The 16,197-nt window shown below is 37.4% G+C and overlaps 1 protein-coding gene across 1 annotated transcript in view; it reads right to left on the minus strand.

Annotated features, from left to right (window-relative positions):
• The window catches only part of LOC112160736 (ephrin type-A receptor 6), a 62,775-nt gene extending 53,801 nt beyond the window's left edge, over window positions 1-8,974 (minus strand). The window contains exon 1 of the mRNA XM_024295505.2: window positions 7,408-8,974. Within this exon, the coding sequence (XP_024151273.1) occupies window positions 7,408-7,486 (79 nt within the window). The 5' untranslated portion in view covers window positions 7,487-8,974. The remainder of the gene's footprint in view (window positions 1-7,407) is intronic.
• Between the last annotated feature and the right edge of the window lie 7,223 nt (window positions 8,975-16,197).

A 16,197-nucleotide genomic window follows, 5' to 3' on the forward strand; every position in this document is an offset into this window, starting at 1 on the left:
TTTATTTTCCAAAGAATCCTGGTGTCTCCCCATATACTACAATAGAAGTGTTGAGTTATTCTGTATTCATGTGGAGTTGGAAAATGTGTTGGGTTTTTTTTTACGTACAGGTGTGTTTTTTGAAGTCAGACTGTCATTTTTCCGTTCATTCCAACACCACAAACACAACATTTATATAAGTTTGGGTTTTTCCCTGATGGACATCAACCCAGACGTTCAATTTGGACTAAAATGAGAACAAAATTAAAAGTTTTGAAATAAAACTCTAAAATGTTCTGTTTTAAAATAAATAAATTTTATTAGCAATCAAAATGAAACCACATTTTAGTTCAGATTCCATATTATTTCTTTCTCTTATGAGGCGGATTACCAAATCAAGCCACACATGCTCATAAATCCGGCTCTTCTGTCAAATTTTAGACCTCTTTGTGGCCCATGAGTCAAAAAAGTTTGCCCACATCTGCGCTAGCTTACAGCCGCTAACAACCCCAACCTATCATTACAGATGCAACAAAAATGGTGAGCAATATCCGACCGGATGGTTTTGAGGAAAACAATACATGCATGGATCTAGTTGCCTAGAAGTGGATGTGTCAGAAAGGAGAGGAGGAGGAGGAAGCTTGTGACTCGCTGATTGTAGTTTCTGTCACACAGTCAGGCTGTTTCCAACAGCATTTTTTCATCTGCTCCTGATTCACATAGACTTAATTGAAGTAAATCAACTTTAAGTTAAACTTTCTTTAAATACGTCCTCCATCATTAAAGAAATGCCACAAAAACATGTTAAAAACACCAAGATTAAAATTTTATTAGTTTTTAATAAAACAGATTTGTCTCCCATAACATTTCCAACGTGGTCCGATCTTATGTCATCTTGTTTTTTGTTGGCCTTTGACACATGTCGGTTTGCCTGCATCTTTCATTGTGTCCAAATGCAATCATTTTGTGAATGTGCTCACTGAGTCACTTTGCTCAGGCTCATTGAGAGCCATTATAAGGCCCACGCTAAGCCTCTAAAGCCAATATGATGTGATGAAAGCACGCTTTCCTTTGTCTTTCTGCTCACAGTTAATTACAATCCCTATCAATAAAGAACGTCCCACTTCAGCGGTTGACTTTTTAAACCTAAGAGCTACATCTTTAGATGACCTGTTGCTCCAGTTTGGGGCATACTCTGCCAAATCTATGCTGGTTGAATAGGGTTGAAACAGAGGACAAACCAGATAACCAAAGGAGATAAACTTTAAACTAACCTTCTCTGTGTTTAGAGACTTCATTTATTCCCAATCCTCTCTTGGTAATTAAAGACTCAATTAGGATGAAGTTCTTTTGCTTCATTTCAGGGGCTATTATGGAGAGAGGAAGACAAAGACAGAACAATTTTGATTTTTCTTTTCTAATTTAAGATATTTTTATGGTGTCAGGATTCTTCCCCTTAATGTCTGCTCTGCCTTCCCCAGCGATCACTCTCATCACCTGTTCAGCTGCTCAACACTCCTTCTCTGCTAGAAAGATGATTTTTCTCCAGCTCCCCAGTCTGTTCCGTGAAGTCCTCCTCTGCTCACTGATCCTGTTTTGACCCTTATTTGCCCCAGAATTGCCCCTACCTGTCCCGAGTGGGGGAGATTTTTCTTACCAGACTGCCTGTCTGGTGAGAAAAATCTTGTTTTTTATTTTATATTGTCTTTGAAAACTTTATCTAAAAATACAGCAGAATGGAGTGTAGGAACTGTCAGAAATGAAGAGCTTGGTGGGTCAAGTTATCGGTCAGCCTCCTTTCTCTGGGCTCCGCTCATCCTGGAACAGACCATCCCCTGAAAGATGTTGCTGCCTCAGACAGTTGCTGTCTTTATCCTGCATCCATAGATACTGAGAATCAGAAGAATTTGTGTATTCTGCTAGTATCCCCACCTGGTCTTCTGTCTGTGTGCCACTGTAAAAAAGTTTAAAAACTTAAACTCTTGTTTAAGGTTGTTGGAATCTGGAATGTTTGTATTTGGGGATTTTTTTAAACCTGAAATAAGAGTATGAGCATGTCTGTCTGCATCAGGCATTCCATCTCACCTCTCCTCTCTGACCCTCCAACCTCTGCACAAAGACCAGCACACATTTAGACGCACTGTCATCATTTCATTTAGTAAAAATCATTGGCAGTAGGAAATGATTGTATGGCTACTGTATTGAATTTGATACATAGATTCTCACTTACACACACAGGCTGCACATTTTTGGGGGAAATGTTAGACTTACTATAATTAATTAGTGTTTTATCCATTTTTTTTTCTTTTTAGTAGTCATAACATTTAAAGTGAGGTTGTAATTTCTAGTAAAATAAACCTTTGTACAGCTAAATCAGGGCAGAATGAGGTGTGTGATGCAGAGAGACAGAGCTTTAGTGCTGGAGTTAACAGAGCCAAATGCAATATTTGCTTGTGTCTGTTTGCTTGCAAAAAAGGGGATCCAACACAATGTTGTTCCTGTTGATCACAATGACATGCCCAACTGCTGTGGCCCATTTATTCAGGAAACTCTGACTGGACATGAATAAAGGTAATGAGGTTAATTTAAAGAAGAAATTGACTAATTTTCTAAATATGTTGGGCCAGTGTTGAACTTTTTTCTTAGCCGCACGAATTCGGAGAAAGGCTTAAAGGGTAACCAAACCCTAAATCAACTTTTTTGGGCTGTTGACCTCTATAAATGGGACTTTAAAAGTGCTGTCTGTCGGTTCTTGCCAAATTTTTGACAAATCAAAATAAACCTGTTTAATTCTTGAAAATATAGTCAAAAACCTTCTATGTGTGGCCCTCTACAGGCTAAAACGAGGTATTACAGTTAAATGTCATGATTGGTCAAACTATTCAAGTCCATGACATGATCTGCAGCTCCAGTAATGATAACAGTCGAGTCCCCCAGCCCCAACCCGCTGGCTGGATTTTGTTTAACCTTTAAGGTTAGGATTAAGTTAGGGATGGTGGTTAAATACACCAAATGGTTCCTGAGCGCTGCCGTGTCTGCAGTTCACCGCTCCCCACAGGGATGGATCAAATGTGGAGAACAAGTTTCCACTTTCTGTGCGTGACAACTACTGGGACTTTAACTCAATATATGCGGCCAACAGCAAAACCTAGCCTTGGATGCACTTAAAATAAGTGCGGGCAATGCAGCAACATACAAGTATTACATGTGGCAAACATGAATTTCCATCAGTTTTTGTACTGGTGTGCAAATACCATCAGACTTTAAAGAAATACAAGTTTCTGTAATAGGTTGAGCCAGATGTAATTTGGTTATTAAACTAAAGAGTTTCTCACAAAAGTCATCTCTCTTTTGCAAAGATGAAACAAAACAGAAAAATTAATTGTTAGTCTTTTAGACCCTTGAAATATTGTCTTGATTTCTTAACTCATCACACTTATCCAATTAATTAAAGTCATTTTAAACAGCTAAAAGACGAACATTAATTTTTCTTAAATATGTTTAAATAACTTATTGCTTTTGGTAATATTTTTTTCTGTGTACTCCTTTGGGGCCACTTTTTTTTCTTTGAAAAAAAAATGTCATCCACGTTTATTGGATGGCTTGAAAAAAATTGCATAAAGACTTTGGAAAGTTTTCTACCCACCCAGCATTTAGAAAACTTGAGTTATGTGAGAATCTTCTGTTATATAATCATTCAATTCAGAGTTCTGCAGGAGACAAGCAGTTCACTGAGATCTCCCAGAGAGGCACTTTCTTTCTTTCCTCCCCTTTCCAAGATATTTGGGTTTAGAAAGCCACCAGGAGAGCAAGAGTCATTATTCACTTCATGCAATGATAATAAAAGTGGACAGCAGCATCTAATTCACCTCATCCTGATCACAGACAATGCAGTCCTGGATGTTTTTTTGTTGTTCTCCCTGAATGATTGAAAGTGTCTGTCAGCAGCTGAGGACTGAGCTTGCAGCTAAAACCCAACAACTCACCTTACAGCTGATGGAACAGCCACAGTGTTTGTCTCATAAATATACAGAGAGTTCAAACTATTGATTAAACAAACAACTAAATTTAATCTGGTTAAACGTTTGCTTAAAATAAAAGGATAACAATTTTAATAATGATACTTCCTGATTTCCTTTACATTACAGGCAACAAAGAAGTTTTAATTTGAGTTCAGTTTAAAAGTATAATAATCTATTAGTCAGTTTTTTTATTTATTTTTTTAATTTATAGTTTCAACTCATAAGCAAATATCAAATCATGTACATAAAAAGAAAAAACTGAGTCAGAGCTAACGCAGTTGAGTACTGTTAAAAATGGCTTGGATGCAGGAAGTCATTTCCAGTGAGTGTGCAAAAAATTACACGAATAATCAGCTTTTTTTCTGTGTATTGTTGAAGACCAACTTTGTTTTCTAACATGTTTTGTAGCATTTTTCACATGATGGGGGACATACATAAAATATTTTGAGATTTAAATGTCATTTTTTAGTATTTGCTGTCCAAATCAGGAGCAGACGAAAACAAATCAGTTGAAAAAGCTTGTAGTTGTGATGTAAAAACTACAAGCAGCTGGCTACAAGCTCCCTTCTCTGATCCATTCTGATGCATAGACAAATAGATCCATGAACGTCTTTGTTTTCCTCATATGAGCTGACATCTGGTTTGGAACTGTGTGACTGGATAGCTTCAATATTATATGCCATTTTTGTTACACTGCTAATGTTAGGTTGGCGGTCTGAGAGGAGTGTAGGTTAGCAGCAGAGAGTAAACAAAAAGATGATGGGAAAAAGACAAGCTTACCCCGCACCAAGAGCCACACCCACAATGCAGAGGGGAATTTCTAATCAACTACTGCCGCTCCGCAGAAACTATGTTTTGGAATTTTGAGCTAGGGTTTGGAGATACTGTACGGAGATACGGACGGACGGACGGATGGATGGAGAACTTTGATTCTGCAGACTGGTGATCCTGTTTAAAAGAACATTGTAGTTTTCAAACTGAAACTAGTCTACTTGAACAAGGAGTTGGGTTTTATAAACTGAAAGTAAGGATCTGATATTGCAGAGGGAGACGTGGAGGAAATGTTTTCTGTACATTTAAAAAAAAATGTAGTCAATGAGAGATTTCTTGCAAAATTTGCGGGATGCTCACTAAAGATCCAAGCTGGGCTTTATGGAAGAATTGGCAGAAAGGACTTCTGTCTTTGAAAGATGTTTTTCATTGGACAGACGACCCTGTCATGTCATCCGCTGGAAAAGGTGAGAACAACTGTGTGTCATCAGCACAGAAGGGTAACAACAACCCCAGAAGTAAACACTGTAGGGGTGCACGGTGGTGTAGTGGTTAGCACTTTCATCTCACATCAAGGGTTTAAATCCCAACTGAGTCCTGGCGTTCTGAGTGGAGTTTGCATGATCTTCCTGTGTATCCCTGAGTTTTCTCCAGGTACTGCGGGTTGCTCTACAGTCTTAAAAAACATGCTTCATTTAATTTGTGACGTTAGCCCTTGTGCTATCCGAAGCATGTTTACATTTAAAGTGGGGTCATAAGAAAGCACGTGGGCTAATTCTGTCCCTCTGGTATGAATGTGAAATAGGTTTAGAAAATGGATGAATGAACAAGATGGTGAATAGAAAGGCAATGAGAGCTAGATTTTCCCACTGCCAAAATACTTTAAAAGTTTTCTTAAATAAAAAGGATGTATGCCAATTGTCCCAGAACTTCCAGAAGTGTGTGTTTTAGAAGAAGAAAAAATCAGGAAGACAGAATTTTCTTTTCTGGTTCAGCTGTGCAGAGAAATTCAACAAGAGAGAAGATCAGTGAAATGTCCATTCATTAAAACCAGCCCGGTTAACAACAGCAAAAGTTGCTCAGACTCAGAAAATTAGAACTTTTGTTGGATGCTGCTTGCACAGCGGGTTAGAGAGAGAAAAAGAGACACAGGTCTATTATTTTCCACAAGTGGGGTTGGGAAGGTCAAGGATGCACCTTTAGCAGTGGTCCAACCCATCGTTATCAGCTTAAACTAGAACAAAGCAAAAAAAAAAAAAAAAATTTGGGATAGAAGTACCTGAACTCTCTTATATTCTATAGCTTCTAATGCAATTCAGAAAACAACTATGAGTGGAAGATCTCACACACACCTGCACCATTTGTTTTAGGTTACTAAAACTTATTTAACGTCAAGTTACTGACATTAATATAAACTGCACCAATTATATGTTTAATTATTCAACATTTTTTCAATACGTTTTCTTTCTTATACTGACAAAAATCATGTAAAAACTAATGAATTCCTTTAAACACCTGTAAGCCACTTGTGTCCACTTCAGGAAAATGACTTTAACCTCATGAGTTATAAAGAGATTTTCTAAGTTTTACACACTATATTACAAAACTATATAGACTTTTCAACATTTAATTTCATTTGTCAAGCTAATGCTCAGTCTGCATTTATATTGATTATTTGTAAACCTATATCTGCTTTTAAAAGTTTAAAATCTATAAAATAAAAAGGAGAGTTTTGTCATTTTTTATGATAGTTTAAATAACAATTAAAAAAAACCTGAACAAAAACCTTTAATATCAAAACAGAATTGGATTTCCAAGGTAGAAAACTACTTGTAAGATATTTCATGTGCGGCTCTCTATATTTCAAGCATCTCACGTTGCCATTTCTCCAGGTGTCCCCTGAGTGCACCCCTGCTCTTCAAGCCTGTCACCATCACAGTCCAACAGGCTTCCTGCTGGGAAAACACACTGAACTCAAACACACTGACCATCTAAAAGTCAAAGCCTCCTTCACCTTATTTGTTTAAGGTCTCCTGTGATCTCTGTGAGGTTCCTCTAACAACAAAAATCCCAGTTTCACCTATTCAACTATAAGCCCAATGATGTCAGGAAAAGATTAAGTGGTTTCTTTTTATCCTCACAGAGACATTTTTACTGTCTTACACACAAATGTGACTGCATGAACTGCAGTAACAAAAATAAAGTTGAATTTAGAGTTTTGTCAAATACCAAAATAAATGCTAGTCTGTCTGCAGCTGTTCTCTTGGGAGTAAATAAGCCAAAAGCTGATTTTTTTTTTCCTTCTGCGCAGCAATCCATGTTCTCACCACAGAAGACCCAGGGGGAGGAGGAAGAACCTCAGGAGCAGCAGCAGCTGCTGGAGTTTGCCAGAGGCTGGCGTTTACTGTGCTGATGCATGTGTGCCATCAGGTTCTGGAGGTGAAGGACAGTGTCAGAGTCACTTCCAAACCTTTTAGATCTTTGACTTTCTGTTCACATTTTCATTTTATATGAGAGAAATGATTCTAAAACCCTATCTATGCGCCTTTACCTGTGATTGGGAGAAAACTAATTTTCATTGAAAACCTTCAGATATTTTTTTATTGTTTTCCATTACAAGTTTGGCTGCACTCACCTTGGTGCGAGCTCCCCGAGTCCGGCAGGACACTTTTCATCAAGAGTAACAGCACGCAGCATTTCCCAACGGAGCACATCGTTGAGTCAGACTCAAGTGCGCCTTGAATTAAAATGCCGCAGAAACGCTTAATACATCCGCACGATGGGAAAAATGACGAGTTTTCTTTGAAGAGGTTCCCGGAATCTGAAACATAAATGCGCGAAGCGACAGTCCTTTCAAATAGATCTTTTTTTCTTCTTCTTCTCCTCCTCTCTCAGCTAAAGATCCAGAATTCCTCTTCTGAAACTAGAAAAACCATCCATGGTGAGCAGGGGTGAAAAGGAGAAGAAAAATAAACTGTGGTGATGTCAAAATAATTGAGAGAACATTGAAAAAAGGCGACCAAGTCGATGCGTAAAGAGTGCCGTAAAGTGTCCTGACGCGCGGCTCCTTGGTGCTCGCTTCAGACAAAGTCCGCTTGTCGGCCACTTTCTTTCTTTTGTTTAATTCCAAAACACCAAAAAGTCAAACAGAAGAGGCATTAAAATCCCAGAGACTTTTACCCAGCCCGTTCCGCTCCTCGCCTCTGTCTGTATCACTGCGTGCATCTCTCCCTGTCTGGATGGGAGAGATGCTGCTGCGCAGGTTAACGGCTCCTCTCTTTTTTATTTTTTTCAGAACTCAACTAGAAACAGTTACATAGAGGGAAAAGCCCCAATTTACACAATAACCCCCCCTGGGCGATGTTTGACCATCTTCCCTTACTTTTTCCAAACGTCAAATGACTTGTTTCCATCAAGCCAAAAGTGCTGCTGGATTATTGAATCCAGTGTGGTGGAGGGAAATCTGAAGCCAGCAGACAGCTGCATGCGGCCAGGGTTGTAGCTTTCTCTTGCATTGCATTATGGTAGTGATAGTGGTGTGTGGCACGTCTCTATGTTCAGTGCAAAGTGAAGAAGAATAGATTGATTGTTTATTACTAATTTGATGAAGAGTATGTTGAGTTCAAGATGGCACCATTTGAAACCGACATCAGCCGGAACATTAGACACTTTTTCGCTCGGGGATGCCTCTGAACATCCTGTGATGAAGACTATAGTGAAGATTATTGATGGGGGTTCTCTAGAAGAGAATGTACAGCCCAGAGTCATCAGAGCTGTGATGCTTGAAACTGTGCTTTTGGTGTTTTTAACATTTTCTTTTAGGATTTTTTTCTGATTATGGTGGACAAATATGAATTAAATTGGGCTCAATCTTATATTTTTTTTTTGTATTGTTCTTATTGAAATTGTTATGAATCAGGAGCAGATGAAAAAATCAGTTGGAAGTAGTGATAGGTGCTATTATCACAAGGTCACAAGTTCCCTGAGCCGCTCCATTCTGATGCATCCACTTAAAAACAATGCAAAATTGTTTTAATGACATCTGGCTCAACATTTTAATGCTGGATAGCTCCAACATCACCAGCCATTTATAGTATGTTGGTAATGTTTGTTGGAGGTGTGGGGGGTTGTAAGCTAGTGGGTAATAGTGTAACCAAAGGATGATGGGAAATGAGGGCAGGTTTAGTCCATGCCAAGGGTCCCACCCACAACTTAAAGGCAATTTTCACTACTGTTGCTCTGCAGGAACTATGTCCTAGAAAACATAAAAGACATCTGAGAACGATTTTAAATAACTCAAATGTGATTGGAGTGGGTCTTTAAAGAGGTGCCATCTAGATTGAACGATTTATTTTTATTATTTGGTTAATGCTGCTATCACCATTATAAAAGTGTTTGTGCATTTAATTAGGTTAAAAGGCTGCACTTTTGAGGCTGCTGATACTATTTACTTTATTTTTACACTTCTAGTAAAAAAAAGAGAAAAAGTGCAGAGACTTGTATTTTGAAAACATGATTTTCACTCTTTAGAAACAGAGTAATAAAGAGTACAAGAAAGGTTAAAATTTAATAATTTTGTCAGTTGGAATGGGAATTATTCTTCTCTAAAAATGGATGTTAAAAGCATTTGATAATTAGTTTTTTGCAGTTAAAAACTTACATTGGACAAAACCGCAATCCATCACATATGGTTGTAGTTTCCCTTTAAGACTGAAAACACATTTAAAATACTCAAAAATGTAAAATACCTTTTTTGCTCTTTAAATGAGTCAAAAAGCAAAAAAAAAAAAAAATGACAACCGATTAGCTTCTCATTACTTGTAAAGTACATGATCCTTTACAAGCATTTGCTAATTTTGTGTGAGGGTCCAAAGCAGCAATAAAAAGAAGAGTAAAACTCACAAATGAAAGTTATCACAGTTAGTCTGAGGTGGAGCGGTCTGTCTAAGGAGAAAATCAACCTCAAAAGAAAAAAAAATAGATTTTTCCTTTGACTTCCATAAGACTTGTGGGACATTTCAGCACCATGGACAGTGACACACATTGCAAAGTGAGGCTTTAAGATGCACACTCCTTCCTCAATTTTTACTTGATTGATTACAAGTAAAATTATCTTTTAGAAGCAAATTATGTGCAAACTAAATATTGTGAACAGTGTGATGCTCTCCCTCACAAAGAGACAGCAAACAGCACCACTCAAAGACTACTCCAGCAGTTCTTGAGTGCAGGTTTTTAATTTGCCAGAACAAATACAAGTATTCTCCTATCAATGCTTTCAGTGTCAGGGGATCGCTTTCATTCTTCAATTAGAGCCTCCAACTTTTACATCAAATGCATATCTTGGTTTAAAATGGATTTTGTTGCAAACAAAATCCATTACGTTTGAGTTATTATGTTTTGGTTTCAGTTTCGTATATTTCATCTGTTTCATCCTCCTTTTACTGCAGTTGGAAGGACTCTTGGCATGCAGTTATTGATTAGGATGGTCAATAGTAAGCCATTTGTTTCCTACTGAGAAAAAAGACAAAAACTGTTCCGTGTATTTCCATGATTCAATTTCTGTCCAAAATGCATTTGGATTAAAGTTATTAGTCCCAGAAAACTTTCATTTCAGTCGTAATATGTACAATTAATCATAACACCAAAACTTTATTTCAAATGAAGTTTACTGTTAGGGATCTATGTCGATTATTTGTACCACAAAGACTCAGATATATTTTCTTGACCTGATCAAATTCCCCCTGATGTTTGGTTGATATTAACACTGGATTTGAAGCCCCCACCAGTTTGTATTCCTACTAACAGAAGGAAAGTGGGTCAAGGAAAATGACATTATCACAAGGTGACAACTCTATTTTTGATTTGTTTGACAAAGTGTGTAGTTTCACAGCAGTGTGTTTAAGATTTTAACATCAGACCCCCTTAAAAGACAAAGTCTTAAAGTTTTTATCATGAGTGGACCTTCAGAAAGCCTCTCATTGCTTCAAGACAGAAAGAAACATTGACAGTATATTAGAACTGGACTGAGTGACCCCTTCTTTTTTGTGTTCCAAACAGGAAGTACACACTGGTTCCAAGATGCCAAAATCTCATAGATTTATGTTAAAAAATAAACAGCTTTTACTCAGTCATTATATTTGTCAGAAAACACATTCTTGCTCTACTGGCTTCTATTAACATTTTTCTTGCTAATTCTGTTTTATTTTCTCCTCATGATATTTTTTTTTCTTTATTGCAAGTTAAGTTATTAACTGACCAATCTCTATAAAAGTATGTGGTGGCATATTCTTTGGAGCCTGCTTTAGAGTATTAGAAGTGTGAACATCTAACAAGCTCACTCCTGATTGGTGAGAATGGTTGCCATAGAAACGTTGACTCAGACCAATCGCGACTTACTGACATTGTCTGGCTCCAACATGGCATCCTCCATATCCCCGAAAAATGGCAGCTGAATTGACTTCACTTCATTAAAAGTGGTAATAAGTCATTTTCTATGGTCACACTCACTCTGTCCAGTTCTCATGTACAGTCAGTGGAAAGACTTCTTACAAATGAATGTCCATCTGAACAGTCAGAATATTTACATTATTTATTTGGATTTTGGTTTTGTGTTGAATCCCTATTTTTTTAAAATCTTTTTTTAATCCTTAATCATTTCTTTTAATCTTTGACTTGTATTTGATTTTACCTTTTGCCTCAGCAGTTTATCACCTTGTATGGATCTTTTTCTTGTTCACAGTCTGTTTTGTTTTTTGTTTTTTTATGGCAACACAGTGGCACAAAACATCTCCTCTACTATCACATTACTGAGCAACACCTACAGGATGATTAAATAAATTTGTAAATTATTAACACTTAGCTGTTGGCTGTACTCAAAGTGTTTTCTAAAGGTAATGTTTCAAATTGAATATTTAATTGTTTGAGAAGCATAAATCACCTGGAAGGGGAAACAAACAAGCAGAGCCAGGTCTCTAGGTTGCAGTGTAGATGGATTATTAGGAGAGATTAACCATTACAAGGAGAGACTTCTGCGGCATTCATGTCCTACATTTAGTTTAATATTTTTTTATTAAGTCATTTTTTAAAATGCCAATATAGGTAGTTAACAACTGTGAAAACTGCATATGAATTTCTCAATCTTGCATTCACTTAGACCGAGAAGGTGAAACTCTCAAAAGTTCAGTGTTGGAAAAAATAGCTATAGGGAATACAGAATGAAGAGTTTGACTCATTTTAAAACATGTTCTTGGTAAAGCTGGTGGACTTGCTGCCCAAAATGTATGCAATACACAGGAAACTATCAGAATTAGAAAAAAAAAAAAACAGATAAAAATTTTTTAAAAAGCTCAAATGAAACACTTGAGCAGCTGGTGAAAGTCTTAAAGATTCACTCTTAATGAGTGCTGTTTTTTGGCCATTTTTAACATGTTTTTGTGGTATTTTCCTATGATACAGGACACATAAAATAAAATTATGCTTCAAATAATTACATTTTTTAGTATGTCTTTATTTAAATCACTGTGAAACAGGAGCAGATGATGAAGTGCTGTTGGAAATAGCTTGTAACATAGAAATTGGCTCTAAGCTCCCTGCTCTGCTCCATTCTGATGCATCTTCTTGTAGACGACTAGATTCATGTACATCTTTGTTTTTCCCATCTGGCTTAAAACTCTATGACTGTATAGCTCTGATATTGCTCACCATTTTTATTGTAATGTAAGTTTGGGATTGTGAGGGGCTGTAAGCTAGTGGGAGAGTGTAAGTAGAGGAATGATGGGAAGGGGGGCGGGCCTACCTCCACACCAACAGTCAACGCAGTCACAACTCAGAGGGGAATTTCTAATGAACTACTGCCGCTCTGCAGAAACTAAGTCCTGTAACAATACAGTTTTTTTATTTTATTTTATCCAAAAACTGCACAATCATAATTAAAAGACCACTGGGAGGGCTTTTAAAATGGATCAAAAGATGATCAAAGTGCACTTTACAATAGAAGTGAACGCATGAGCTTTAACAGTGAGGGGTCTTTAAAAATCCCAGGACAGAATGATCTGAGAAAAAAGACGCCCTCATTAAACTCTGTGGGCAGGGATTATCACTCTTAACCCGCAGACTTACTGGGACCATTAAAAGCTTTGGAGCATCACTCCCTGCAGTCCATTTACTTGTCTCCTCACTTTCAAAGACACGACGCGTCATGCAGTTTTATCGTTTCCAATATTGCTTGGCTGTTGTATTTGCTTGCACATTCACCTTTCCTTTCATCCTCTCTGAATTTCTTCTTCGTTCTCACCAAAAAAGTCAATTCCCTGACATCTCATAGTCCACTATTATCAGAGCTACCTAGCATCTCAATCTTCCCCTGTCGTCTGTCTTTCTTGGTTATGTGTGACCTACCTCTTTTTTCCCTCTTTCCTTTCTCACTCTATCATTTTCTGCCCGGCTCCCATTCCTCTCGTTCTGAATATTTCATGATTTGGTGGCACACTGCTGAGGTGAGGAACCTTCCTCTGCCTGGAACTTGCACAGCACAAATATTTACTCTCCAGTTGAGCCGAGCTGAGTGTTAACAGTGTGTGTATCTGTGTGCGTGTTTTTGTTGTATAAGTGACAATAATTTTATGTGACATGGGCCCCAGAGGGTTAGGATGGTCTTTGGCTTCACAATGATGTTGCTGCCCCCTTTGATGGACGGACGGACGAAGGAATGGACTAACGATAGATGGATGGATAGCTGGATAAAAATTAGAGAAGAAAAGGGCAAAACGCACAGCAGGTTATAGGAGATGAATGAAGCGCAACTGCAAAAAATATGGTGGAGTGGTAAACCTCACAGCGCCTGTGCATTGATAAATGTCCGCTCTGTTTGGGCTGGCAAGAATGGAGCTCAATTGCAGGTCTGGAAGAACATCAAAACACAATTAAGGGCTGACATGGAACTGGTCATGCAGAAGAGTGAGGACAGGGTAAGAATAAGTCGAGCTGGGGAAAGGAGGAGCACTCAGCAAAGAAGCGAAGACATGCATGTGATGTTTTGAAAGCACAAACAGAAAAACTGAGTCGTATTTTTATCCTTTAAGGTGGAAGAGAAATTATATATTTAGAAGGGATGTGTGGGCTATGCACACGAGAGAAGCTATAGCTATAGGATTGTTAGTTTATTTATTACTTTCTATGAAAACTGACTCAGTTTTTTAGATTATTTGGTCATAAGAATTTATTGAAATGTTAACTAAGAAAGAAAGATTATTTAAGGTGTCAAAAGCACAAACTACAAATAGATCTTAAGATTAAAAAATACATTTTTTGTACCCTCAGAACTCAGAAAAGTATAAAAAAAAAAAGCATACAATTTTTTTTTTTCTGTCCAGTGTCTGAAGCCCTAAAAATCCTCGTCTGAGAACAATATTCTCAAATGTAAGTTGTTGTAACTTGATAAGCAAAAATGTGTGCAAAAACACTGCTTATAACAATAAAGATTGATGAGACAGCTAAGGAGGATGGTTTTATTCTGCGTTGTCCTTCTTACCAGTAGAGAATACGTCAAAGATACTGATCCACAGTTCAGTTTGTGAAGGTTTTAACTGAAAATGCTTCACTCACATCAGAGTGCTAATGTTAGAAAGAAGGTCATCGTTCAATCTGCTCTGAAAACCAAAGTCATGTCTGCTTACAGAAAAGCAGAAACAAACAATATGAAATAAACAAGCGTAGCAAAAGAAATCTGTTGACCCAACTTGACTGAACATTCTCACCAACATTAAACTGAAAGATAGCACGAACCCTTCTGTTGTTAGAACTAAATTCCCTTCTGCAAACATAAAGCACGCATGAATGTCTCTGACATGAAAGTTGTGTAAATAAACTCATGTATTAGGTTTAAGATAAGATTTGGATGATTAATCCAGAAAGTTTTCTTTGTAGTTCATCAAACACACACAAAAGCATCTATAGATCTATATGTTCTGTAGATGTACGGTCATTGTGTATTACTTATTTAAAGGCAGAGAGCTGAGCAGAAAGAAGGCCGGCCTTATAGATTGAGCTGAGAGAGGATTGATCTAAAACTTCTGTTACCTAGAAAGATAACGGTTCATATAAAATGTATGTTTGGTATATGTATAAATGTTAATATTGTTATTTATCATCGGGGGGTTCGGTCCTTTAGTAATTTTGCCATATTTGATTGATGAGTCCTAATTCCCTTCAGGGGGAAATTTCATTTTAGTTAAAACCAAAAAGGTCATAATTACCATTTCTTCTTATGTTTAAGTGATCCTCAAGAACCGTGAAACTTCAGATACGGTTGAATATTACACATAACATGCATTACAACTTTTTTGGATGTGTAAAAGATTAAAATGGTAGTTAGTGTATCTGTTACCATGACATCCTCATGGTTAAAACAATGCTCAAGCACAATGCTCTGAGTGTGTCCTTGTTTTTTTTATTGGGTGACATAAAACAGTAACATTAGTAATGTGTGGAAGTGAAGAATTGGTTTTTCAGGAACACCATTCAGTGCATACAAAATGATTCCTTTCAACATTAAAAAATGTATAAAAAGAGATTATTTTCAAAGTTGAGGGACAACTGAAACAGAATCTGTGCACTGACTGAGTTTTCTCCATATACGAGTGTGAATTCCCTCACATCAGAGGAGATTTTAGGTATTCAACCCAGCAATTCAAGGTCAAAGACAAGGTGAAACATCAAACATATACAGAGGACGGCACATAAAGTGGAATTCTTTCTCTCTTCCTAGCTGCCTACTGAGCCCATTGCCAAAGCATTTGCTTGATTTGTGGTCACATTTGAACACCTGGGAAAAACCTATTGTTATAAAAATCGATTGCAGTCGCAGGAGGCAAATCCTAAATCTGTGGTTTAGGAATTGAATTGAAGCTGTGTCTAAGAGGCCCAGTGGGATGCAGGATCCTCTGAGTGATTAAGGGATGTGGAGGGATTTATGTCCTTTGGAGGTGTTTGACAGCAACATGTCGGCTGTTACCGCACACCTTAAAAACTTTGACTGCAGGTTTCTGGGTAATCTGTATGGCTGATCATAGAGCTATGTATTTCTTATTTATCTGAGTAAATAATTATTTTTTTTATTGGGTGCTCCTTATTTTACTGCAAAAAATAATAACGTAGCAGGATTCCACATTAGAATCTAAAAAATATATGCAGTACTATGACCTACAGAGAGGTGGAGCCACATGCAGCTTCCATAACACCATGAATGCATTGATTTTCTGTTTACCAGAGCGCTACTAAATATTGATTCTCGAATACAAAAAAAGTTAATACACCTCAAGGCCTAACTTATACTTTAAATTGTAAAATATTATAGAAAATCAGCAGGAGGTTTCTTCGTACAGAACAGCCTCACATAAAGAAGGCTGAGATGAGCATTACTCTAGTA

This window comes from Oryzias melastigma, linkage group LG3 (genome assembly GCF_002922805.2).
Source record: "Oryzias melastigma strain HK-1 linkage group LG3, ASM292280v2, whole genome shotgun sequence".
Lineage (NCBI taxonomy): Eukaryota > Metazoa > Chordata > Actinopteri > Beloniformes > Adrianichthyidae > Oryzias > Oryzias melastigma.